Consider the following 27,741-nt stretch of genomic DNA (forward strand, 5'->3'; position numbering starts at 1 on the left):
CCTTAGTCTGATAGTAAATAAATAAAGTTCAATTTATCAACTGTTATTTCGACTATATATTTAGTATTTAAAAACCATCGATGTGTTGGTGTTGGAGTGTTTCTTGAATATCGTCCGTTCCACCGTCGATTACAGAGAGAAGGTGTGTCCGATCATTAATCTGAGGCCAGTTTCGAGAAATTGATGAGCTGACGAGTATTTTGGGTATATAAACATGTAAAATTAGCTGATAAATGCCTGAAATATTGCCAAGTCAAATCCGGGTCGATGTGCCCCGAATTCCTAAGTATAAGTTTTTTTTGGGTACAGCACCGATATTTTTTTAAGCATTCTTATGTACATTCTGAGTACAGCATTGACATTGTGACTCATGCTACCAAATGGTCCTCCGGAATATCTGGAATGGGTTCGTTTACAAATTACGTAACGCTAAATTTGACGATTTTGGACCTCCATCCTCCCCCTCGTAACGCTTTTTGTATGGAAGGTTTAATTGGTTTGTATGAATCGTAACGCACGGTCTGACCCCCTGCCTCTCCTTCCAGCGTTACGTAATTTGTGAACAGCCTCAATAGGGAATATCCATTAATTACGTAACGGTTAGAGAGGGGAAGGGGGGTTTCCTGAAGTGTGACAATCCATGCAATTTTTTTAGATACCTCATACAAAAAGTGTGACACATGGGGGAGAGGATTCAAAATGGCAATTTGTTTTGCGTTACGTAATTAATGGATCCTCCCTTAATGATGAAATGAATATTCTATTTTCTAAACAATTACTCGGTGGCCAAAGTTATCCATACGCAATGTCATGTTCAGAATGTCGGACAATAACCCGGTGAAAATGGTTCCTGATAGGGATCCAAATGGGAAAAGAAGGCGAGGTGCGTAGAGAGCAAGGTGGATCGATTTGAGGTCCCTCCGTGGACTACGAAGTTGATGACGTGCAACTATTGACCGTTCTGAATATAGACGAATTTTATGTACTGCAAAAGCCTTAGTTTGAATAAATCAAATGAAATAAATTCTGTTGTTAGAATGTCAAATGGTGCTATGCGATGAAATTTATTATTTTTTGTTTTATTTCATTTTTTGTTCCATAATTTTCGGAAGGCCACGGCATGTATAAGCCACAACATCAAGTGCATACTCATAAAATAAAAACTGCTTAACGATAAAATTTAGAAGTTTTCATTTTTTTGGATCTGACCGATAATGATTATCTGGATATGACCGATAATGTCGTTCGGCCGAACAGGTAATTTGATTGAAAAGTCGTCTAATTGAATATGTCAATTGAATATTGAATTTAGCCAAAAAGGTCTAGTTGGTCGTTTAGCAGAAAAGGACCATTCAGCCGATATGAACATATGGTCGAAAGTTTGCCCGAGCAGCAGAAAAAAATCCTTTCACCGAAAATGTTGCTTGGGCGAACGAGGTGACATAAGGTCCAAAACGGTTTGGCCAAAAATGTCATTTGGCTGAAAGCAACGTACGGGTGAAGATCATACGGATCAAAACATGTTTGCTCCGACAGCTCATTTGTTCGAAAATGGCGTTTGGCGGAATGGGTCGACGTTTTTCGCCGTATAACCGTTTCGTTCAAAATGAATTTTCGACGACAAGGCCTATTCGACCAAACGACCTGCTAGGGCATACGGCTTTTTCGGCCAAATGACTAGTTTTGTCGTACCGCCAAACCATTTTCCACATTATAACCGTATCGGACAAATGGAATTCGGCTAGATAGCTTTCGGCTTAACGTATTATTCGGTCAAGTGCTATTCGGTCAAATGACTTTTAGCGAATGACATTCAAACAAACGACCCTTCGTCTGTCGATTTTTTTTCGTAGAATTTCCGAAGAATTACTAATGGAAAACATAAGGAATTTGCGTAGAAATCCAAAGAAATTTCGAAAAAAAAAATATTAAGTTCGAAGCATGCATGCCCAGTGACATAGGCAAACTCCTAAACAATTTCCCGTGAAAATTTTAAAGAAATTCCCATGAAAACTTCAGCGCTGACCTCTAACGGTAGTCAGAATACATGAACGGACCAACGGGATATTTTATTAGATGTTAAATAACCACAATAAAGATTATTTGAGCAAAAATTGAATTTTCAGCAACAACAAAAAAATGGCTCGATAATCCGGAGGGTTCGATCATCCGGAGTGACATTTTTCTCAACACTCCGGATAATCGAGTCCGGCCTGTACTGCAAGAAGGTTAATTTTTGAAGTAAACATTTAAAATTTAGGCAAAATACACATTGAAGAAAATGAGTTTTCAAACAAAACGTCGAAAAAAAATTCGGATTCGAGAAAAATCAACATTTTTTTCACTACCTAAATTTAAGAAAAATGTGTATCCTAAAAAAGAAAAAGGCAACACGAAGAGAGTGTGATAGCTGAAGCGCAGGAGAACATGGATAGAAACGATATGCGGAGGTTTTATGCAACTTTCAATGGCGCGCGGCATAAGACTACACCAGTGCTCGCCATGTGCAATGACCGAGAGGGGAATTTGCTCACAGACAAGACTATGGTGGTAGCCAGGTAGAAGGAGAACTTCGAAGATTTGTTGAACGGTGAAAATCAAGGTGTATTAAGGCAAGATGGAAATAGTCAGTGACGATCAAGCTGTGGAACCACCAACGCTGGACAAGGTAAAGATGGTTCTGAACGAGCTGAAAACAGTAAAGCTGCTAGGAAGGACGAGATCCCGGTTGAACTTCTCAAACATGGAAGCAAGCAGCTTCATCAATCAATCCACCACATTATCTAGAAAAAATGGGAGGATGAAAAACTGCCTACCGGCTGGTTGGATGGCCTCATATGTCCAATCTATAAGAAAGGGCACAGACTAGAGTGTGCCGATTACAGAGGGATCACCCTTCTGAACTCGGCGTACAAAATCCTGTCGCGTATCCTGTTTAACAGACTGAGACCGCTTGAGGAGTCTTTCGTCGGCGAATATCAGGCAGGTTTTCGTAAGAGCCGATCAACGACGGACCAGATGTTTAGCCGGCGGATGATCCATGATACATTCCTGGAGTACAACTTGCAGACTCACCATCTGTTCATTGATTTCGAAACAGCGTACGATTCAGTGAAAAGAAATGAGCTGTGGCAGATAATGTCCGAACATGGTTTTCCGGCGAAACTGATTAGACTATTACGAGATCTCGCATGCAGAGGAACGGCACTATCATCAGACGGTCGCATATGCTCCTAGGCTTTGTGGACGACATCGATCGCAGAGCAGTAGTGTAGGCTTTTGTCTCACTAAAGAGGGAGAGGATAGGCTTAACCATTAACTCTACCAAGACAAAGTACATGGTGCCAGGTAGAGATAGAGGAAGACCTAGTGGGGTTGGTGCTGAGGTAGTGCTTGATGGAGATGTGTTTGAAGTTGTTGAAGAATTTGTTTACCTTGGAACGCTTGTGAAGTGAAAAGACGTATTGCTGCTGCGAATAGGACCTTTTACGGATTACGTAACCAGCTTATATCCCGAAACATGCAGACGGAAACGAAATTTGCTCTATACAAAACTTTGATTGTACCAGTGGCCCTTCAAGGACATGTAGCATGGACGTAAAATAGGCGGACCGGAGAGCTTTCGGGGTTTGCTAAAAGGATTTCTGAAGAAACACGTAAAGTAATACCCGAAAAAAAAATTCCAAACTAATTTCTGTAAAGTTTCTTTGAAGACATTACCGAATTAAAATCCAAAGGAATTTCTCAAGAGCTTCATTGTACTGTTCTAAAAATATAGATTTTTAACTATTCATTATTGAAAATAGGTGAACAATTTATAAATAGTGAAACAACTAATCCCGTGCATGCTTTGCAAGCACAGTCATTAAATCTAATCCTCAGTTCGAACAAGATTTCACGCGGAAGCAGCGGAGCGGAAACAGCAGCATGATGACACTGACCGCGTTTTCAACGGAAAACCATCGCATTGATGGTGGTCGTCGGCGTCGGTGGTCATCATTCAACCTCAACGAACCAGCATTTTATGTGAAGAAAGGGTTGATTACAAAAATGTCGTCTGTTGCGATCCCGCGTGATGCAGTGGCGATGCTGAAAATTTATTCCAAATGGTGGCTATTGGTTATTGGAAAAGCGCATTGGGGAAAGAAAATTTGTTCTTCTCAGGACCAGCATTTTCTGGACAGAAAGGGTTGATTGCAAAAATGGCCTGATTCGGTGGCATTGCCTAACTAATTGACTAACAGAAACAAAATCAAATACTAACAGAAACAAACCAAAGAATCTTGCCAGGAAAGTTCACTTTCTTCTAATGACAGCCAAATCGATGAAGACGCTGCTTTAGAAGAAAATTTCAACAGCATCCACCCACAGGCGACCGTCATTCAGACCGACAGACGCCAAGCGACTATGTTTTGCACTATGAAAAAAATCCGTCTTGGGTCAAATTTATTTTGTTACTCTTTTCAACAAAACGTATTTTAAATCATTATCAGCTTATAATCAAATTCATTTGAATTTTCAGTCTCTCTCATACTTCAGGACCACTCTCTGTAGAACCCCGATCAAAATGGCTGGAACGCGCCGGAAAGCAGCTTTCATGTATCTTATAGAAAATCACATTAGCCCCGCCTCTTCGTTAATCGTTATGAGTGCACATCATATTTGTACCAATATCCAATCACAAAGGGGCGGGGCTAACGGGCTTACTGTACTGAATACAAGAAAGCTGTTTACCGGCGCGCTAACCATTTTGATCGGGATTCCGCAGAAAGCGGCAGAACAAGATTTCACGCAGAGCGAACGCAGCGGAGCGGACTCAGCAGCACGAAGGCTCTGGTGGAGGTTTCAACAGAAAACCATCGGACACTAATAGCACGAAGTGAAATTCCAACGCAAGGTTCCGACAAGCGTTTTTTTTTCAATTAGTCATTGGATAGGCGCATTGGGGAAAGAAAATTTGTTATTCTCAGGACCAGCATTTTCTGGAAAGAAAGGGTTATTGCAAAAATGGACTGTTTCGGTGACATCGGCGTTTGGCGTGGTAGCTTGGTTGCTGTGCGTGATTCCATCCATTCAAACAAATTTATTTCTTGTGATTCGAATTCTTGTGTTTGGCACTTTCAAGAAAATTTATCTCGGATTGATCTTCTTTTGTATAAAACGGTGGCCCGGAAAAAATCGATTTCAATTCCAATGACTAACAGAAACAAAACCAAGCAATCTTGCCAGAAAATTCACTTTCCACCGATGACAGCCAAATCGATCGCCAATACGTCGTCTTGGATAAATAGTTTAAGTCCTGAAAAGGACTGTGCGTAATCAATTCTTGAAGTCCTCCTCACTTTACCACGTACGCTTCTATCATGGGCGAAAACCGAACGTTGCAAATAAATATATTGGCGTTTGGTTTCGCGCTACCAAATTTAGGCTGGTTTGTCCTTAAAACTTTAATGTCCGAGTCTCCAGATCTTGACCACCAACTCGAACTACATTCAACGATATACAGGGGTTAGGCAAAATGATTGAGATAGGCAAAATTTGGCCCAAATTCAAATCCTTATAACCTTTTGAAAAATCGATGAAATTGGACAAAACCGGAAGCATTCGACGGAAAATTCAGTCAAGATTTAGGAACATGCACGGTCACGAATACTGGCCATCGGACACCGGAGATGTTCCGGATTTTCGGAGGCCATGTCAAAAACACATTTTTTCTGCAGCTCGTATTTTTGTGTGGTTTGAAGTTACACCGATAAACACTATATTCCTAGAAACTAGATCTTATTGAAAATTGAATGCGGGCTGTTGAGCTAAGATCCGTTGAAAAACATCCGAGATATGGTCATTTCAGTGAACCTGGTTTCGGATACTATGGTCAATTATGTATATCCTTCCAATCACGTATGTATTATCCGGTACCATATCAATATTGGTATCAAACTTCAAGATTTTTCATGGAGATGCTTCAGGAAGCATATTCAGGACGATCAGTTGCCCTGACCACTCTGTAGTAGGTTCCAGGTGCCCCGGGGGAAGTGGCCAAATTGAAAAACGTTCAGAACCCTATCAATATGGGTGTCAAACTTCAAGATTTTTCATGGAGATGCTTCAGGAAGCATATTCAGGACGATCAGTTGCCTTGACCACTCTGTAGTAGGTTCCAGGTGCCCCGGGGGAAGTGGCCAATTTGAAAAACGTTCAGAACCCTATCAATATGGGTATCAAACTTCATGATTTTTCGAGGTGATACTTTTAAATGCATTTTAGAACCAGCAGCTGTCATGACCACTCTGTAGTAGGTTCCAGGTGCCCCGGGGGAAGTGGCCAATTTGAAAAACGTTCAGAACCCTATCAATATGGGTATCAAACTTCAAGATTTTTCATGGAGATGCTTCAGGAAGCATATTCAGGACGATCAGTTGCCCTGACCACTCTGTAGTAGGTTCCAGGTGCCCCGGGGGCAGTTGCCAATTTGAAAAACGTTCAGAACCCTATCAATATGGGTATCAAACTTCAAGATTTTTCGAGGTGATACTTTTAAATGCATTTTAGAACCAGCAGCTGTCATGACCACTCTGTAGTAGGTTCAAGGTGCCCCGGGGGAAGTGGCCAATTTGAAAAACGTTCAGAACCCTATCAATATGGGTATCAAACTTCAAGATTTTTCATGGAGATGCTTCAGGAAGCATATTCAGGACGATCAGTTGCCCTGACCACTCTGTAGTAGGTTCCAGGTGCCCCGGGGGCAGTTGCCAATTTGAAAAACGTTCAGAACCCTATCAATATGGGTATCAAACTTCAAGATTTGTCATGGAGATGCTTCAGGAAGCACATTCAGGACGATCAGTTGCCCTGACCACTCTGTAGTAGGTTCCAGGTGCCCCGGGGGAAGTGGCCAATTTGAAAAACGTTCAGAACCCTATCAATATGGGTATCAAACTTCAAGATTTTTCATGGAGATGCTTCAGGAAGCATATTCAGGCTTTCGCCAGCAACATCCAACTTTCGTGGCCATAGAGGCCGACCAGTCTAATGAGCGTTTTGTAGATGGTCAACTTCGTGTTGCGGCGAACTCTATTCGACAGGAGAGTCCAAAAGCATCTCCATGAAAACCTTGAACTTTGATACTCATTTTGATGTGGTTTCGAACATTTTGCAAATTGGCCCCTTCCCCAGGACACCTGGAACCTACTACAGAGTGGTCATGACAGCTGCTGGTTCTAAAATGCATTTGAAAGTATCACCTCGAAAAATCTTGAAGTTTGATACCCAAATTAATAGGGTTCTGAACGTTTTTCAAATTGGCCACTTCCCCCGGGGCACCTGAAACCTACTACAGAGTGGTCAGAGCAACTGATCGTCCTGAATATGCTTCCTGAAGCATCTTCATGAAAAATCTTGAAGTTTGATACCCATATTGATAGGGTTCTGAACGTTTTTCAAATTGGCCACTTCCCCCGGGGCACCTCGAACCTACCACTGAGCGGTCAGGGCAACTGATCGTCCTGAATATGCTTCCTGAAGCATCTCCATGAAAAATCTTGAAGTTTGATACCCATATTGATAGGGTTCTGAACGTTTATCAAATTGGCCACTGCCACCGGGGCACCTGGAACCTACCACAGAGCGGTCAGAGCTACTGATCGTCCTGAATATGCTTCCTGAAGCATCTTCATGAAAAATCTTGAAGTTTGATACCCATATTGATAGGGTTCTGAACGTTTTTCAATTTGGCCACTTCCCCCGGGGCACCTGGAACCTACCATAGAGCGGTCAGGGTAACTGATCGTCCTGAATATACTTCCTGAAGCATCTCCATGAAAAATCTTGAAGTTTGATACCCATATTGATAAGGTACTGAACGTTTTTCAAATTGGCCACTTCCCCCGGGGCACCTGAAACCTACTACAGAGTGGTCAGAGCAACTGAACGTCCTGAATATGCTTCCTGAAGCATCTTCATGAAAAATCTTGAAGTTTGATACCCATACTGATAGGGTTCTGAACGTTTTTCAAATTGGCCACTTCCCCCGGGGCACCTCGAACCTACCACTGAGCGGTCAGGGCAACTGATCGTCCTGAATATGCTTCCTGAAGCATCTCCATGAAAAATCTTGAAGTTTGATACCCATATTGATAGGGTTCTGAACGTTTATCAAATTGGCCACTGCCACCGGGGCACCTGGAACCTACCACAGAGCGGTCAGAGCAACTGATCGTCCTGAATATGCTTCCTGAAGCATCTTCATGAAAAATCTTGAAGTTTGATACCCATATTGATAGGGTTCTGAACGTTTTTCAATTTGGCCACTTCCCCCGGGGCACCTGGAACCTACCATAGAGCGGTCAGGGTAACTGATCGTCCTGAATATACTTCCTGAAGCATCTCCATGAAAAATCTTGAAGTTTGATACCCATATTGATAAGGTTCTGAACGTTTTTCAAATTGGCCACTTCCCCCGGGGCACCTGGAACCTACTACAGAGTGGTCAGGGCAACTGATCGTCCTGCATATGCTTCCTGAAGCATCTCCATGAAAAATCTTGAAGTTTGATACCAATATTGATATGGTACCGGATAATACATACGTGATTGGAAGGATATACAGTCAAACCTCCATGAGTCGATATTGAAGGGACCATCGACTCATGGAAATATCGAGACATGGAATTTAAAGTCCTTGGGAAGCTGTTTGAAGGGACCATCATAGTAACCCAGAAAATATTTTTTAATATGTAATAATTTGCTTCCATGAGTCGATATCGAGTCATAGAACATCGACTCATGGAGGTTTGACTGTACATAATTGACCATAGTATCCGGAACCAGTTTTACTGAAATGGCCATATCTCGGATGTTTTTCAACGGATCTTAGCTCAACAGCCCGCATTCAATTTTCAATAAGATCTAGTTTCTAGGAATATAGTGTTTATCGATGTAACTTCAAACCACACAAAAATACGAGCTGCAGAAAAAATGTGTTTTTGACATGACCTCCGAAAATCCGGAACATCTCCGGTGTCCGATGGCCAGTATTCGTGATCGTGCATGTTCCTAAATCTTGACTAAATTTGCCGTCGAATGCTTCCGGTTTTGTCCAATTTCATCAATTTTTCAAAAAGTTATAAGGATTTGAATTTGGGCCAAATTTTGCCTATCTCAATCATTTTGCCTAACCCCTTATAATGCGACAATGTCCCTTGTTGAACGCAACCTGTCGAATCGAATTCGACAGAAAATAAATACGATAAACAATAAACAAGTGCGCGTAACGCGACACCATTTGCTGAACACTGTTTGTCGATCAACATAACGCGGCGGTGTTCAAATCAATCAAATAATTTCCCCTATTTTTATCCGCAATTTCCCCGTTTTTATCCGCAATTTGAATTCACAGCCTCATTTCGGTGGATGTATACGAGAGATGCTTAGAACAAATCGAGATTCCAAATCTGATAACAAAGCAAAAAAATTCACTTGCATTGCAAATGGCAAAAAAGTGCATTTCAGTGATGGTGTCGCGTTACGAAATGCAGCGCGTTACGTCTTTTATATTCAAAGCGAAAAATCTCAGAATAAATGTTCCATCAGAAAGAAAATTTTCTGATTATTTTACACCTCTTAAATCATATGTCCCGAAGCTAATTTTTGAATGCAGACGTAATTTCTAGCCAAAAGTCGGCTCCTTATGATGTCACGTTGCGCTGGAATGTTTCATATGATCACTCCAAAACCAAGCTTTTGATATAAAGCTCGGAGACCCATAGTGTTATATATCAATCTATTCAGCACGACAAATTAAGGTGATGTCTGTATGTGTGTACGTATGTGTATGTACAAAATTTTGTAGACACACTTTTTGAAACTTAACATTGGCCAAATTGCACGAGACAGGTTCAATTCGACGGAAAATCCTGTCCCATTGTTTACTATTGAAAATTGGCCAGATGTGACTAAGGTATCAGAAGTTATGGCAAAAATACTATTAGTTATGCGCAAAACACGCTAAATACAGTCATTTTTTAGTATTGTTTGGCATGAGAGAGGCATCAACTCCACTAGGTGAATTAAATTGTATTTGAATTGCATACGCAAGATGCCAAATAACATATTCACTAGCAATATCCTGTCTTGTTTATCGCTTTGCCGATGAATAATTAATTATTATATGCAAATTAAATCAATACGGCCGTACCATACCAATGTTGCATAACTGTTTCGAGGTCGAAAGACAAAAGTTAAGAATATACATTATAATATTTTCATATTTGTTCATAACGAGTACATTTGAAAGAAGAACACAGAAATTAGCATTTTTCACGCTCTACCCAAGGACGCAAACACTCGACTACCGCATATACGTACGTAAATGATACTCTCGAAATATATAACTTGAACAGTCAACAACATCGTTTCACTTTCAAGTAGAGACAGCTAACAAGATTCCAAATGAAAAGATTAAAGTTTGAACGCAAATTTAATAAGCAGATAAAGAGATTCCCAACAATTGTAATTTATCTCAATTTGATTACTTCTCCCACTTCCGTTCCGCCTCGAAGTTGTATCCACCGATCAACGATTCGGTCTTTCTGTACATTGAAAAACTGTATTTCTGTTTTGTTTTCTCTTCTTGTTTCAGCAGCAGTTCTCTACTCCAACAACAACAACAACGATGATATGGCATCAGAACAACAACCATAATGTCTATGTTATCCATCCAAACTCCGCATACATATGCCGGCGAAGTCAGTATCAAGGATACCCGATGTTGATGGGCGACGTTGAAGACAAAGACGATAACGACGGGCGGTAGCGGCGACGAACGAGGCTTGCTTAGGAAGCCCGGCCTGGAGAGTATCTTTTCCATCGAATCTGCTCTCGTCTGAAACGATATTAGCTTCGTTCTTCCGTCAACCAGCGCTGCGCTGCGAGGACATGCAGCCGTAAAGTTTAAACAAGATCGCTGTCGGAATCGTACAACAACGGCGAACGATAAAAGAAAACAAATATCTAACGAGATTTGATTGAGCGCTGCAGCCGGCGCAGGGCGGTGGTAACCGACCGACAGTTCCAATATGGATCAAGAGCAGAGCTCCCGGAACTCCCGGATGCAATGTCGGACCTTTTTTTGTTCGTTCCAACAGCGCTCAAAGGATTTCTGATGATGGCTGGAAAATATTGAACTGTATTCTGACTCGTATTATTGTGTGATAGGGCATGCTGATCAGATTTCCGAAGGTCAAACATAGTGTTTTCCATGGAACTTCAGCTCCACAATTTGGTATAAGGATTTTAGCTAAATTCTACATTGAATCTAAGCTAATCCATACATTAAAACACACTGGCGAAGAATTTGTTTCTACATGTTAAAATTCGTTGAAACCTGATTAATGTAGGTCTGAATAATTCCGATGAAATGTAATAATTAGTTTGTATCTTGACACATACACGAAGTTCAACTTCAATTGTAACGTCGTTGCCAGCAGCTCGAGACATTTGAAAATCCGACTGATTTCTTATGTGTAAAGCAGATAAAGTCAGGAATGAACATATATATTAAGGAATGTATTCCTTGTACCTGGCGAAATTCGAATCAACATAAAAAGGAGAAATTGATTTCTATTCTGCAAATCATACCACTCCTGGCGACCGTTGTTCGACCTCAATGCTGCTCGCATGTTTCTGTGAGGTCTGCTGTTGTCGTTGACATCAAGTTGAAGACAAAATCACTGCGGTAAATAAAGAAATAAACTCGACTGCAGACGGTGGAGGGTTGGGAGCGTGACCCATCATAAACTATCTGGGAAAGCATGCAGCAGATTTTTGACCTTTTCCGTTAAAAATTATTAACCAATTATTTAACGTCTAGTTCTTAAAAAAAACATTCTTTTTATGCATCCAATTATTTATAAAAATTTAGAACGGAAAATTAAAAAAGTGCTTTTATCATTTTTTTATTTTCAATTTTTAAAATAGTTATAGGCTTTAAAAATGGGGTTTTGTGAAAGTTGACATTAAATATGTCAAATAAGAAACAAGTCAATAAAACGAGATAAAAATGTTGACGGGAAAGGGCAATCCATTTAGGAAAAATTGGAAACAGTATTTTAGTATTAGACATAATAAACATAGATTTTAAAAATGAATTAGGATTGTAAAAATTTCATCTTTGCCCAAATGTTAAAATCTTACTAAGGGAAAAGATATGCATTTTGAACGACCGTCCCCGTAACCAACTGGGGACGAAGGGCTGCATTTAGCACGTTGAGAAGAAAAGGAAGACTTGCGTCTTCATTTTCCGCGCACAATGTGATATGACACATAAAGTAACAACATTCAACATTCAACCGCCGCCGGGCGCTACCAATAGGAGGGCAATACAGCGCTGCTGCGGCTGAAACGTTTCCAGTGTACTTACGTGAGAAGCCAGGAATCTCGTTATGATTATTTACTCAGCGCAGTGTCTGTCAGGCAGGGAGCAGGCACACGCTAAACACACATAGCGGCATCAGTGGCAACGTTTCGTGCTGCGACATATGGGCGCAAAGCTAGCTAGCTGCGAAAGACGTTTCGATCTGTGGACGAAAATTGAAGAGAGAAAAGAAATGGGAATGATAAATAAACATAAACTTCTTTGGACGGACTTAGGGTTCTTCCCTGATCGGGGTTAGAGTGAAGGCTGTGGAAAGAACGGATTTTAGCATCACACATGTGGTGTGATATTTTGTTCCGCCGGAATGGACACAAAAGCCGAAAGCGGCTCAAAGGGTGATACATTAGTGTCAAGGTTCGGTATTAAATATCTTATATGGTAGAAATAAATATTTGAACACATCTTCTTCATTGACATCGCAACTTCCAGCCGCGGTAGGCCTTCTCGCAGATTAGTGTTCATTCAATGCTTTCGCAGTGATCAATTGCGAGGTTTCTAAACCAAATACCAATAATGCATTTCGAACATCGGAATTATCTGGACTTGGAGTTAAACCCAAACACCTACAGCATGGTGTACATCGTAGCATGTTTCAAAGAATTTTCGACTTTTCCGTAAAAAAGTTCCCTTTTAAAGCTGTCATCAAAGAATCGTAGTGCAGGGCAACAGAAAATAGGTTTTGCGGACGTTTCAGTCTACGATTTTTGTCCAATTTAATAATAATAAAAACAAAGCTTTGAAAATGACGGAATTATTCCTCCGGCGGCAAGCAGGATTCCACCCATGTGGTCGGAGTTCAGCCAAACCGCATCAAGAAGCGGCTTTTTGACTGACTTATAATACTTTGTTCGCACAAGGAAATCGGGAATGATTTCATGTCAGTTCATACGTATATTTATACGTATATCAGGGTAGCAGGGACTATGTCCAAGGGCTTAATGATCCCTCCCCAGGCCATCTGCGAGTTGTGGCGCCTGCCTAGGATGTCTTGGGTTTGACAGTTGGCCCTGTTAAACCTCTATAAAAAGCTGCATGTATCCGCAAGTAGGCTCCGCCAAAGCGACCGTGTGCCGCTCAAAGCGCACAAGCCCAAGTTCTGGTGTTAGGTGAGACGCTAAACAGCCCTGACACGACGGCCCTCCGACGAGACAGGAGATTTGCGCAGGCCCAATAAGCAGCCTTTAAAAACAACTATTACGAACGACATAGAAGATAATACGACTCGATACAATCGGCAACGACCTAGGCGACGAATAAAGGATCACGATTGGAAGCTTGGAATATGGAACTGCAAGTCGCTAGGCTTCGCAGGTAGCGACAGGATAATTTGCGATGAATTACATCCCCGCAACTTCGATGTCGTAGCGCTGCAGTAAATCTGCTGGACAGGACAGAAAGTGTGGAAAAGCGGGCATCGAGCGGCTACCTTCTACCAAAGCTGTGGCACCACCAACGAGCTGGGAACCGGCTTCATAGTGCTGGGAAAGATGCGCCAACGCGTGATTGGGTGGCAGCCAATCAACGCAAGGATGTGCAAGCTGAGGATAAAAGGCCGTTTCTTCAACTATAGCATCATCAACGTGCACTGCCCACACGAAGGGAGATCTGACGACGAGAAAAAAAGCGTTCTATGCGCAGCTAGAGCAGACATACGATGGATGCCCACTGCAGGACGTCAAAATCGTCATCGGTGACATGAACGCTCAGGTAGGAAGGGAGGAAATGTATAGACTGGTCATCGGACCGGATAGTCTGCACACCGTATCGAACGACAACGGCCAACGATGCATAAACTTTGCAGCCTCGCACGGAATGGTAGTCCGAAGCACTTTCAAATCAAGGAAATCACCTAATCAAGTAACGGAAAACCAAATCGACCACGTTCTAATCGACGGTAAATTCTTCTCCGACATCACGAACGTCCGCACTTACCGCAGTGCGAATATTGAATCCGACCACTACCTCGTTGCAGTATGTCTGCGCTCAAAACTTTCGACGGTGATCAACACGCGTCGGAGTTGTCCGTCGCGGCTAAACATTGGGCGGCTACAAGACGGTAGACTAGCCCAAGACTACGCGCAGCAGCTGGAAGTGGCACTCCCAACGGAAGAGCAGCTCGGCGCAGCATCTCTTGAAGATGGCTGGAGAGACATTCGATCCGCCATTGGAAGCACCGCAACCGCTGCACTAGGCACGGTGGCTCCGGATCAGAGAAACGACTGGTATGACGGCGAATGTCAGCAGTTAGTTGAGGAGAAGAATGCAGCATGGGCGAGATTGCTGCAACACCGCACGAGGGCGAACGAGGCACGATACAAACGGGCGCGGAACAGACAAAACTCGATTTTCCGGAGGAAAAAGCGCCAGCAGGAAGATCAAGACCGTGGAGAGACGGAGGAACTGTACCGCACTAATAACACACGAAAGTTCTATGAGAAGTTGAACCGTTCACGTAAGGGCCACGTGCCACAGCCCGATATGTGTAAGGACATAAACGGGAACCGTCTTACAAACGAGCGTGAGGTGATCCAAAGGTGGCGGCAGCACTACGAACAGCACCTGAATGGCGATGTGGCAGACGAAGATGGCGGTATGGTGATGAACCTGGGAGAACACGCGCAGGACATAATCTTACCGGCTCCGGATCTCCAGGAAATCCAGGAGGAGATTGGCCGGCTGAAGAACAACACAGCACCTGGGGTTGACCAACTACCAGGAGAGCTATTTAAACACGGTGGTGAGGCACTGGCTAGAGCGCTGCACTGGGTCATTACCAAGATTTGGGAGGAGGAAGCTTTGCCGCAGGAGTGGATGGAAGGTGTCGTGTGTCCCATCTACAAAAAGGGCGATAAGCTGGATTGTAACAACTACCGCGCAATCACATTGCTGAACGCCGCCTACAAGGTACACTCCCAAATTTTATACCGCTGACTAACACCAATTGCAAGAGAGTTCGTGGGGCAGTGCCAAGCGGGATTCATGGGTGAACGCTCTACCACAGATCAGGTGTCCGCCGTACGTCAGATATTGCAGAAATGCCGCGAATACAATGTGCCAACACATCATCTATTCATCGACTTCAAAGCCGCATATGATACAATCGATCGGGACCAGCTATGGCAGCTAATACACGAAAACGGATTTCCGGATAAACTGATACGGTTGATCAAGGCGACGATGGATCGGGTGTTGTGCGTAGTTCGAGTTTCAGGGGCATTCTCGAGTCCCTTCGAAACGCGTACAGGGTTAGGGCAAGGTGATGGTCTTTCGTGTCTGCTATTCAACATCGCTTTGGAGGGAGTAATACGAAGGGCAGGGATTGACACGAGTGGTATGATTTTCACGAAGTCCGTCCAGTTATTTGGTTTCGCCGACGACATTGATATCATGGCACGTAACTTTAAGAGAATGGAGGAAGCCTACATCAGACTGAAAAGCGAAGCTAAACGGATTAGACTAGTCATCAACACGTCGAAGACGCATAGTGGCTGGAAATCTTACGTTCTTTGGACTCCGAAAGACGCTCCGATCGAATAGAGTTCGCCGCCGTACCAAACTGACTACCTACAAAACGCTTATAAGACCGGTAGTTCTCTACGGACACGAGACCTGGACGATGCTCGTGGAGGACCAACGCGCACTGGGAGTTTTTGAAAGGAAAGTGTTGCGTACCATCTATGGTGGGGTGCAGATGGCGGACGGTACGTGGAGGAGGCGAATGAACCGTATATTTGATGTATGATGTCCTCAGTCCTCAGTTATGAGGTTGGGGAATATTCGATACGATATGCGATCAATTAAATCCACTAAACGAAAGCTTGGGCAAAGAAATAGGTGATTTTAGTTGGCGCTTGGTGTGTTTTGGCAGAACCCCGACAATGTGTGGACCATGTTGTCACGCTCCGTATCACTTTGGAGCAGGTTAGCAAATTCCAAGAGTCCCTCTATTTGGTGCACAAAAAAGCAAAAAAGCATATTAGTGTTGGGAAGCCGAAAAACTCGTGGCTTGGTCGATGTTAAGGATTACACTGTAATCATACAAGCAAAACGGTTCTACCGAGCGGAATGGGTGAGAACAAGGTAGACATGGCCCTACATATCGGATGACAGGGGATTAAACAATAACGTTGATGCGCTTCAAAACAAAACGTGAACAAGGGCCATGTAGTCTATATCAAGCTTTCCCAACACATCTATAATGTCCTCATGATCTGGTACCCCTTGGGTCCGGGAGGAAACGTGTGCGTTCCAGAGAACGTGATTGATATCCAGATAGCCTGCCCCACAACTGCATCAGTTGCTGTCTGCGACCCCTATTCGAAAACAATGCGCGTTTAGTGAGTAGTGGTTTAGTCTCGGCTATGGTCGAACCCCTTGAACCAAGGTCTTTTCGATACCTGCGGGAGAATGGAATGTAACCACCTACCCAAAACTCCTTCCTTACATTTTCGTTGCCAACTGAGCAAGGCCTGCTGACGAGAAATTGAAAAAAAATCTTTAAAGGCAATTAGACGCTCATATATATCACCTTTCATAGCGCCTACCTTGGTAAGTGAGTCCGCTTTCTCATTACAAGAGATCGAGCAATGCGAGGGGACCCATACCAAAGAGATAGTGTAAAAGCGATTCGATAGAGCACTCAATATGGATCGTATTCTGCTCAGGAAATACGGTGAGTGCTTTACCGGCCTCATTGAACGAATAGCGGTAAAAATGAAGTATTTATCAGAGGGAAGAGAGGCAATTCACTCTAATGCATAATGCATAGCTGCTAATTCTGCATCACATACGGAACAAGGCTTTTGAAGTTTTCGAGCGGCGCTATGCAACTCGTTAAAGACACCAAATCCAGTTGATTCATTTGTTTTTGAACCGTAGGTGAAAAACTTTTTGTCGCGGAACACGGATTTCTTTTCCTATGGTGAGATCAAAAACTATAGTATAACTGGAGGAGTCTAAGAAGCAACTACAATTGGGAACATTCGAAGAAGGGTCAAACTCCAGGCCATGTACCAGTAGTACAGTACATGTACAGTACAAATTTTTATGGAAATGTTGTTCGATTAGCTTCTCAAAATTCTCAATTACCAATACCTCACACCGAATGAAGAATCTGAACTACAATTCCACAATGCTATCTGATAAAGGAAGTACTCCCGCGAGTACCTCCAAGCTCATTGTATGAGTCGAGTTCGTACCGCCTATCGCGATACGGAAACAACGATGTTGAAGCGTTCGAGCTTCAATAACTACGTGGGCAGCTTGGAAGCAAAAACTACCGTATTGGAAAACCGACAAAATTGATGTACGATATAGCTTTATTAGATCTTCCGAGTGGGCTCCCCACCACGTACCGGTAACTGTCTGCATGAAGTTGATTTTTCTTTGGCATTTCTGATGCTTTCAATTGTTTGAATCATGGAAATTATGAGGCACGCTGAGATGCAATCCTCACCGAGAGGTTTAAGTGCAGAGTCCTGTACAACTCGGGTTGTTGTTGGTTTGAGACGACAAGGATGGGGTTACTGTTTTTCATCGTAATCGACGAGATCGTGGTAGATGCGGTTGATCGTGTACTCAATCGTGGGCTGTTATGATTCGGACGATTATGTTGCTCTTCTAGTGAAATGGCGTTTTGATGTACAAAGTAAGCTGATCGACCTGGCCGAATGCTCCTGTGCGACGGGTCTCACCATTAACGACAACAAGATCAAATCGTTGGAACAACCTCTCTAACTTTATGAGGCCGGTAAAGCAGTGGAAGATAGAAAACTTTCAATATCTTGGGCCCAGTGGCGGGAAATGTCATTTCGATGTCATGGGACTAGTTTTCTAATAACTTTTTTCAAACATTATTTTACAATTATGTTTTTTTTTTGTTGATCGTAGTAGACATCGTATCCATCAGACGTGTTTTCACAATACCCGATTTTTTTCGCATCCAGAAAAATTCAAATCCGCCAAAATTAAAATTTATGAATTTACGATGAAGAGAAAATGAGCGAATAAACGACAAATCTTGCAAAATCTCCAAATTTCAGTGACTTTTAAAAGTCAAATCAAGTCTTGCGAACAAATCTAGGGTACTTATTCAAAAGGACGTATGTGATTTTGTAAACAAAGATTCAAACGTCGATTTGTCCAATCTGATGACACTCCCACGCAATCCAACACCACCAACAGGTAGCCGAAGGCTTCCGCTACCTGTCTGTAGTGATGATTTGCGTGGGAGTGCTATCAGATTAGACAAATCGACGTTTGAATCTTTGTTTACAAAATCACATACGTCCTTTTGAATAAGTACCCGAGAAATATCAAACCTTACCGAATTGGAAAACTGGTTAAAATGAAGTTTTGCAATGCCATGCTTCGTCTAAGAACTTTGGAAGATGATCAGGCACGACTCAAGGGTTCACAGTCGATTGGACATTTGCAAAACGAAGGACATTTACTGATCTGTAGAAGCTTCCCTTCCAGTCTGCTGTTTTGGTGAGATCAAACCTCATTGACTTTATATGAACTCCTTTTATAAGTCTCAGCTTTCAAGGTAAATTCTTTTGATTTTCCATGCGATAATATTTTCAATTTCCACTTTACAAGTTCATTTTTGTAGTTTATTGACGTGATTTTTTAGAAGTCACACTGACAGTTTATTGAGCTCTACCGTTTCTATCAGTCTTTTCATTTTATCACACCAGAATTCACCAGGGTGTGATAAAAACGAGACATTATTTTATAACATATAATTAAGTGAACAATATTTTATATTTCCCATCATTTTAAAATTTTAAAAATGCTAGTCCTTTTTGTTTTGATACTGTTTTTGTGCTTAAACACAAAAGTACTCGCAGCTGGTAGATGAGTATCCATTTGCTTTCCATTCATTAGGTCCTGATTAGAGTTTCCATACCGGGACAAAAAATCCCGGGATTTAGGAAAATTCGGGATTTCCCGATTCCCGGGATATTATTTTTGAAATCCAGAAAATCCCGGGATTACCCGGGACAAAAATACTGTTTCATTTCCGGCTCGCAAACAGTGTAATTTTTCTTCTTACAAAAGTTATTTGTTTTGAACGCGAAACCCAACTTAGGTGATAATCTATATATATAAAAACCAATCTATGTATGTATGTTCGCTAACTACTTCTGAACCACTTGGCCGATTTCAACCAAATTTGGTACAGACATTCTCTATCCTCAGAGGAAGTTAACAAAGGGGTGGGATGGTCATGTAGAAAAGGGGAGGGGTGGTGGGAGGGTTTTGTTCAGAAAACGAACAATTCTGTGTAACTTTCAACTCCCAGGACCGATTTCAACCAAATTTGGTACAGACATTCTCTATCCTCAGAGGAAGTTAACAAAGGGGTGGGATGGTCATGTAGAAAAGGGGGAGGGGTGGTGGGAGGGTTTTGTTCAGAAAACGAACAATTCTGTGTAACTTTCAACTCCCAGGACCGATTTCAACCAAATTTGGTACAGACATTCTCTATCCTCAGAGGAAGTTAACAAAGGGGTGGGATGGTCATGTAGAAAAGGGGAGGGTGGTGGGAGGGTTTTGTTCAGAAAACGAACAATTCTGTGTAACTTTCAACTCCCAGGACCGATTTCAACCAAATTTTGTACACATATTCACTACGAGGAGGTAAGCATACGGGAGGGGAATTGGGAAAGACGGAGGGGTCTAGGGGAGGGGGCTTTGATTAGAAAACGGGCAATGCAAAGTAAATCATGAACCCCTGTACTGATTTCAACCAAATTTGGTACACACATTCTACATCATAAGGAAAAGATAACAAAGGGGATGGGATGGTCATTGGAAAAAAGGGAGGGTATAGGGGGAGGTGTTGTCTTTGGAAAACGAGCAACACAGTGTAACTCCCAACCCCCAGGACCGATTTCAATCAAATTTTGTACACATATTCACTATGAGGAGCCGATCGTACGGGAGGGAAATTTGGATAAGGGGTAGGGGTCTGAAGGGAGGTATTGTTCAGAAAACGGGCAATTTAGTGTAACTTCTGAACCCCTGTACCGATTTCAACCAAATTTGGTACACACATTTTCTATCCCTAGGAGAAGATAACAAAGGGGTGAAATGGCCGTTGAGAAAAGAGGAAGGGTAAAGGAAAGCGGTTGTCTTTAGAAAACGGGCAATTCAGTGTAACTCCTGACCCCCAGGACCAATTCTAAGCAGATTAAATGATTAAATCATTCAACTCTATGATTAAAGATTATGATTAATGAATTATAATTTTTTGAAAATGATGACTGATAATGATTAATGATTAAATTCATTTTTGACAATAATTAACGATTATGAATAATAGATGAAAAAACCGTTGGATTATGATTAACGATTACCGATCGTGATTAAATGTTGACACACTATGTGTATGGTTAATGATTAACGATCGATATGATTAATGATTGATGATTATGAATGATCAAATTGCATAGTGATCCATAATCGAGTAACCTTTATTCCAAATTTTAAAAGGTATGATAATTATATGATAATGATTCAAGATTAATAAATAAAAAGCAAGGTATGCAATGATCCAATGTTCCAGCATAACTTCTGTACCCTTGCCCGATTTCAACCAAATTTGGAACAAACATTCTTTTTCTTAAGAAGGCGAAGATGACAGGGATCGATCAACTCAACACTTCATCGAAATCATGGTTTGCCCAGAGAAAAGCAATGATTAAAGTGTTTCCTTCTGGACGGTAAATGTGATCATTTCTTTAAAATAGACGTTTTTCCGGAATAAGGCATCGGTGTATGTTTTTCCTTCTTTAGAAATAGACGTTTGCCCGGAATAAAGCGATTTTGGGTTTGATCCCATTTTCAAAATCAGTCAATGTTTTCAAATGTAATCTACCTTCTTTTAATCAAATGATGAAATATCAATAAGAAAACACAATTATCCTTTTGACCTATTCCAATTCCGATGGTGAAAAAAACTGCGAATTAAACTGGCAACTCCGAGCAAGGCCGGGTACATAAAGCTAGTTATATTATATTTTTATACCTCCCATCATACAGCTCTCAAAAATTATTAATTAGACAAGTATCTACAGTACAAGATCAGCTACATCTATTTGCCGCCTGCTTCCTACCCATCTCCTGTCTACAGCGAGGTTGTGTTTGTGTACACTAGCTGATATTCGCCTTGCTAATCTCCTCGCGCCAATCATTGAGTCAGTCTTCCTGAGCTTCTTGCCTCCAAAACAATTCTTGATCCAATTCATGTTCTTCCAATCGACGTTTGTACAACAAACTTTCCAGCACATGCACAAGTACAAGTGATCTGACCCCGATGCTCTGCCTAATTTTTTTGGTGCATCGCTTCGATCAAAATCAACTCTGGTCAACAGGCTGAAATCAATTTGTCCAATTCTCGGAATCTGTCAAAATTATATACCAACTTTTATCGCGTAATCTATTAACCTCATTATCGTTAAGGTATCGAGTTAACTTACTATAAATTATCGAACTCCGATAATCATTAAGTTGATTCATCTTTATCGCAGCAAGCGATTACGTTGAACACAATTAACTTTATCAACGATAATGATAAATTAACGATTAACATCAAGATTAGGAAGCGATCTGTTCAAGCGATCTGGCGAAGGTATCAATTAGTAGCCTGTCATGGGTTGGAGGATACTTTAGTATTGTGTTTTCTTTGTGAGGGGGTTCCCATATCTCCAATAAGCTATGGGCCCAGTACGATTCTACTGCGCATCTTCCATATTTCGTCAATTCCAGCAACTGTCTAAACCCAATGCATTTTCAAAACAATGCAAACAGTCAAACTGACTTCAACCACCCGCGAACCCTTCTTCTCGGAATCGGCGATCATATATTCCAAAAGGGTACTCTACCTTCCGAGAAAAACGTGAATATTATTTGCTTCTTGAAGTCGTTTTTTTCCGAAAGGATCGATTCAAATTAGAATTGATTTGAGTTTCAATTTGAAATCTGTATTATCTGGCCTTTCAGAAATATGAACTTTACCCCTTAACATTGAATAAAATCGAAAGAGAATTAAATTGTGCGCGATTAATTGCGAACGTTCACATAATCTGATTCTCTTTTACTTAGTATGTACGGTCGGTAGGTTAATTAATAAGTTCGAGTTCGGTTGAGTTTTTTGTAACCTCGATCAAAAACTACAATATATATTTTTTGTAAGGTGTTATCAACAAGTTTCATTACTGATTGAATAAGTAATATGTAAAACGTAATCAAGGTCTGAATTTTTTTTAATAATATTATTTTATTATTTGATTTCATTATATTTTGATTTATTTTATCTCGTTTCAGAGAGCGAGTAATGGCGCTTTAGCTTAGGCATTAGAGCCAGGGCACAAGAGAGAAATACCTGTGTCTCATCTCTGAAAATTGGATCAGCATGGAGAGACACTAATCTTCTTCGCAATGTCTCTCTTAACGTTACATTTCCATATACCCCCTGAATATGGAACGGTTGGTACGGTTGTCCCCGTTTCTTCCTTTCTAGCATTCAAAAACTCTACGTTGATCATGTTATTCAATACTGAATAATCTGATTGCCGATGTATTTTGAATTATCTCCAAAATTCAAGCCTGTGGTGGGCCTGGCCGTTTTAATTTTTGTGTCATATTTATGATATGCTGCAAATCTTAATACTGACAAGAAAATGCTCGGGAATACAACCGACATTTCCAGGATGCTTTTCAATACTGGTTGTGCATGTGCTAAGACAAGACAAGACAAGACATTATTTAATATTATGTTTTTAATATAAACAGCCCAACAGTAGCCCTCAAATGACCCTATAACTTTTTCTAATAGGTCATTTCTCTAAATCTGATATTGACGGCGTGAGAGTCGAATTAGTTTCAAATTAAAATAATGTCATGACATTCCGTGACATTTTTTTGATTTCGCTCTCATGGCTTGGACTTCATATTTAAAACAATGATCTGTTCGACAAACTTCTAGGATCTTTAATGTTAATAAAAAAATCCGAATTGTTAAAAACTTCTGAAAAAAGTTATGAACAAATTAGTAATTGCAGTCCAACGACATTTTTTTGACTTTTCCCGTCACTGATCTTGGCAGTAGATAAGTCAGTCGGACGGCTGATCCAAGATCGCCACAGATCAGAAAGGCTAGGGTTACTTTTGCTAGGTTAAGAAACACATGGAGATCCATTAGGATAAATCAACGCACCACATGTCGAATATTCAACTCTATCGTTGTATCGGTGATGTGAGACTTGGTGTACGAAAGATCATCAATCGTAGGCTTCTTTTTACTATTCGGGTCATAACTGGAACACGGATGTTGCGCTCCATCTATGATGCCATGGAAACCGATATCAACAGGATATCGCAGAAAGGACAGACCCAGGGACTCATAGTGACAAAGCTTATACAAAAAATCATATAGCCTTTCGGTACAACTTTGTTGTACGAGAAAGGCAAACAATAAAGAAAAGAAGAAATATGAGTCTGACCTGGGTCCGGGATGATGAAGATCTTTTACGTTGGTTTTATCTACTCCTAAGGGTGCCCAGGACTCATGAGTGAATGAGTGTTGTGTGGGAATATGCAACACCGCCACTCGTTCGATCAGAAAATTGGTTCTAAAACGGCGAATAGTTCCCGGCTAAGGAAAGGAAAGGCATTTTAATGAAAAGGGAAAAAATAGTGACTACCATCAGTTTATTAAGAAACAATGACATCCTATTAATAATTTTCATCAACAAATCTAATCATAAACTCCACAATAGAGCGACTAACCGGAGAATAGGGCACCTGAGAAAAGGTTTTTTTTTTATTCAAGGCGAAATAAAAGTTCATTGAGCTATGACCAAGTTGTTCGAAAAGCAATGATGACTGACAAGCAGCTAGTCCTCGCGTTCTGTTCACACAATAAATCGCATTTCAATTTCCACATTGGACGAAATTTCATTTACTATTATTAGCACAAAACCCGATTCTGTTGAATGTACCCAAGAAAATGCAAATTCATACACTTTCATGCGATTATATTCGCCACTACCAATGGCGAACTAATTTTCTCATGCTCTTGTCCAAACAGTGAAATTGGTTTACCCACAAAACGCATCGTCATCAGAAGTATAGAGCAAAAGAAGAAGAAGAAAAAATACACCCGAATGCAGAAGAAAAAAAACTAATGACTTTTTTTTCTTGCCCAACTCGAACCAGGACCAAGTCACCAACCCGTAAGAATATGTATCATAGCTATCATACTTTTTCTTACGCTCAGCAGATTACCATTTGCTGGGGCGAACATGATTGTACTTTTGAGGAAGAAGGGTCAGAATGCGTTATGGAATATGTAGTTCATAAATTTGGATTTCAATTGTGACGTCTCTAAATATATTGCTATTTAGTTTTGTTTTTCATTTATCAGATGTATGATGAAACGTGTTTTCTGAACTCCGACACCTTATTGGAGATTGATTCATTCATTTGATTTTGAAATAATAAAACGCAACTGATTTTTTATCGATAGAATGACCAGCATTCATGGAGCGATAATTCGGTCAAATCAGCCTGAATTGAACCGAGTTGAGTGGAAAGACGAGTTTAGTGGAAAGACGAGTTTAGTACTTTCCATTTAATTCCACTACGTTTTGCTATCTTTGCAACTATGAGGCCGTCTTGAGTGTCTCGTACTCGACTCGTAAGCTTTTCTCGTGTAACTCGTAAAAACACGTGAATCCTAACATCTGCATAAAAATAGCCACGTGAAAAACGTTGTCAGACCATTTGGCCAAATGTCGCTTGACAGAATGGCGGGCATAGAAAAGCTTTAAATAATAACTTAGGAAATGCTAATAGAATACTAAGTTGAAAAGCAGGCCGAGTTCCAGTTGGAATGAGAGCCATGGAAGAATGGGATGGAAAATTAGAAAACTGACTATTGGCAAATGATAACTGGAACTGAGAATTGCGAACTGAGAACTGAGAAATGAGAATTGAAATAAGAGAAGCAAGAAATGAGTAATGAGTATTAAAAAGGGGGAAATAAATCCTTAATCCTATTTCTTTACATTCCTTCTTCTTTATTACTTCGTTTATTATACTTTTTTCTTCTTTCCTTATGTTCCTTCTGCATTATTCCTTCGTTTCTCTTACTTCTTCCTTTTTTCGTTATTCTCTTTCCTTTTTCCTTCTCCATTTTTTCTCCCTTCTTCCTTCTTTCTTCCTTTTTCTTTCATTTTCGGTTTGGAAATTGTCTCGACTTCCTCGAAAGCATCATCGTGTTAGCAGAATATAAATGCAAAAATGGTAACTTGGCTTAGAAACCTCGCGGTTAATAACTGTGGGAGTGCTAAGCAGCGAGGCGGCAATGTCCCAGTGGAAGATGTAATGCCAATAAGAAGAAGAGGAAATCTTTCGGCCAAATGACACTAAATCTTAGAAACAAACCGCGTAAAAAGCTACCCCAGTGTGATAAGATAAATGTCAGTATGTTAGTACTGCATTCCGAAAAAAAAATCATGTCTATATAAAATACCTTGGGAACTTTAGATAAAAATATAATTTGCATTAAACATTTTCCGTTTTCTGGTACCCGTGTAGTTCGATGTAGTTAATCCGGCTATCATTGAATAACTATATTAAATCTAGGTACTCGTCGACTATAACATCACATCAGCTACAAGCACACCCAACCGGCGGATGTTAGATTTTCTAACAATTCTGTATAAGAATCTACCAAAACCTGTATAAGAACTGGGCATATGCAAAATTGTAAGATTCTTATACAGGTATTGTATAAGAATCTAACAATTTTGTAAACTTTTCTAACAATATTTGATTGAGAGCTTACATTTTTTGTATAAGAATTGTACAATTTATACAGAATTGTTAGAAAATCAAACAACCGCCGGTTGGGGGCAGTTTCCAAAACTTGCGAATCAATAATGGAGTGCACTTTGCTCCATCTACCCCTGTCGATCTCAGGAGAGCCCAGCCAAGAAGCATCATCACGGAGTGCTCATTCATGCGGCGCTATTGGAGCAAGTGGAAGTCCGAGTCACCGCGTGATAGTGTGACGCCTTTGACATTCCTCACCACATCGTTCCATAGAACACCATCATCAATCGTGCGCCGCAGCACACCGTTAGTGGTTTCCACCAATCGGGATCCGACGATCCGGACCAAGGCAAGATAAATCTCACGCCATAAATTGTGCTGCTGCGGTAGAAAAAGCGAATTATTAAAGAGCCTTCCCTTCACAGTCAGTGCTCTGCCAGCCGGAAGCCGATCAACCTCGTGAACGAACGAAAGCAAAAGCGCGATAAATTGGGGGAATTTCCTCTTGACTTTTTGTGCCCGCGCTAGGACGACGACGACGACTAACGATAGCACACGACGCGTTCCGTCCCGATGAGTAAGCAAACGAAGATATCAGGGGGACGACAGCAAGGGGAAAAAACTTTTTATATTTGTGTTGTGCCAAGTTGTCATCATTGACCGTTTTCCATTACTCGAGCGCGCGGTGATCCGCACCGGGCCCGAGCTAATTCTTAACGCAATCATGTCTGCTACCCATTCCAGGGCGAACCGATACTCTCTTATCGCCTGCCAAAGGTTAATCGCATAATTTAAGCTGATGAGGGGGAGGCACCTTTGCCACGTCGGGATTCACACCTGCTGCGAAGTAATTAGCACTAGAGAATAATTTAACGGGAGGTTGGGCGTGACAATTGATAGTGAGGTTCTTGTTTCGGGTACCGAAGGGCCATCTGTGCTTGTATCGATGATTTTCAAGGTGCTAGAAAAAAATGATTAGAAAAATATTTCCAAACGATTAACAACCGACTGTTATGATTGCCCGCAGGTATCGAAGAGGGTATGGTCCAAAGGATTGAGGAACAGTTTTTTTTAAAACCATGTGTGAACTAATTTTCATTCACTACCATTACATTCTTTAATGATTTTCTATTTATTCTTGTCTTCTTTTTTCTACAGTCTACTTGTTTAATTATTGATTACTCTTTTTTATTTCCTCGGCCTTCCTGAGGGTTTTTAGTGATGAACCACCATCGAGTGTGACAATGGGTCTGGGGATGATAGAGTGGGTCATCGCTCTCACCGGCAGCCTGCAGGTCGTAGAGCAAAATCGTTCAAAAAGGTCTTTTTTATTTTAGTCTTTTTGTCCTAAGATACATTCAATCCATTCTACAAGCATTCTAAGTCGAGTCAAGTACGAGACACTGAAGACGGCCTTACTGTTGAGGTTGAAATACGTATCTGTCAAGATACAATTAAGTGGTG

At 41.2% G+C, this 27,741-nt stretch overlaps 2 protein-coding genes across 4 annotated transcripts in view; both read right to left on the minus strand.

Moving 5' to 3' along the window:
- Window positions 1-27,741, minus strand: part of LOC134212337 (tyrosine-protein phosphatase Lar) — a 612,250-nt gene that overhangs the window by 557,593 nt on the left and 26,916 nt on the right. For all 3 annotated transcript variants that reach the window (XM_062690096.1, XM_062690098.1, XM_062690097.1), the window contains one exon: window positions 12,418-12,574. The gene's annotated coding sequence lies outside the window, so the exon portion shown is untranslated. The remainder of the gene's footprint in view (window positions 1-12,417; window positions 12,575-27,741) is intronic.
- The window catches only part of LOC134209771 (uncharacterized), a 46,882-nt gene continuing 45,613 nt past the window's right edge, over window positions 26,473-27,741 (minus strand). Inside the window, exon 4 of the mRNA XM_062685806.1 lies at window positions 26,473-26,658. Within this exon, the coding sequence (XP_062541790.1) occupies window positions 26,473-26,658 (186 nt within the window). The remainder of the gene's footprint in view (window positions 26,659-27,741) is intronic.

Source organism: Armigeres subalbatus, chromosome 2 (genome assembly GCF_024139115.2).
Source record: "Armigeres subalbatus isolate Guangzhou_Male chromosome 2, GZ_Asu_2, whole genome shotgun sequence".
Taxonomy (NCBI): Eukaryota; Metazoa; Arthropoda; class Insecta; order Diptera; family Culicidae; genus Armigeres; species Armigeres subalbatus.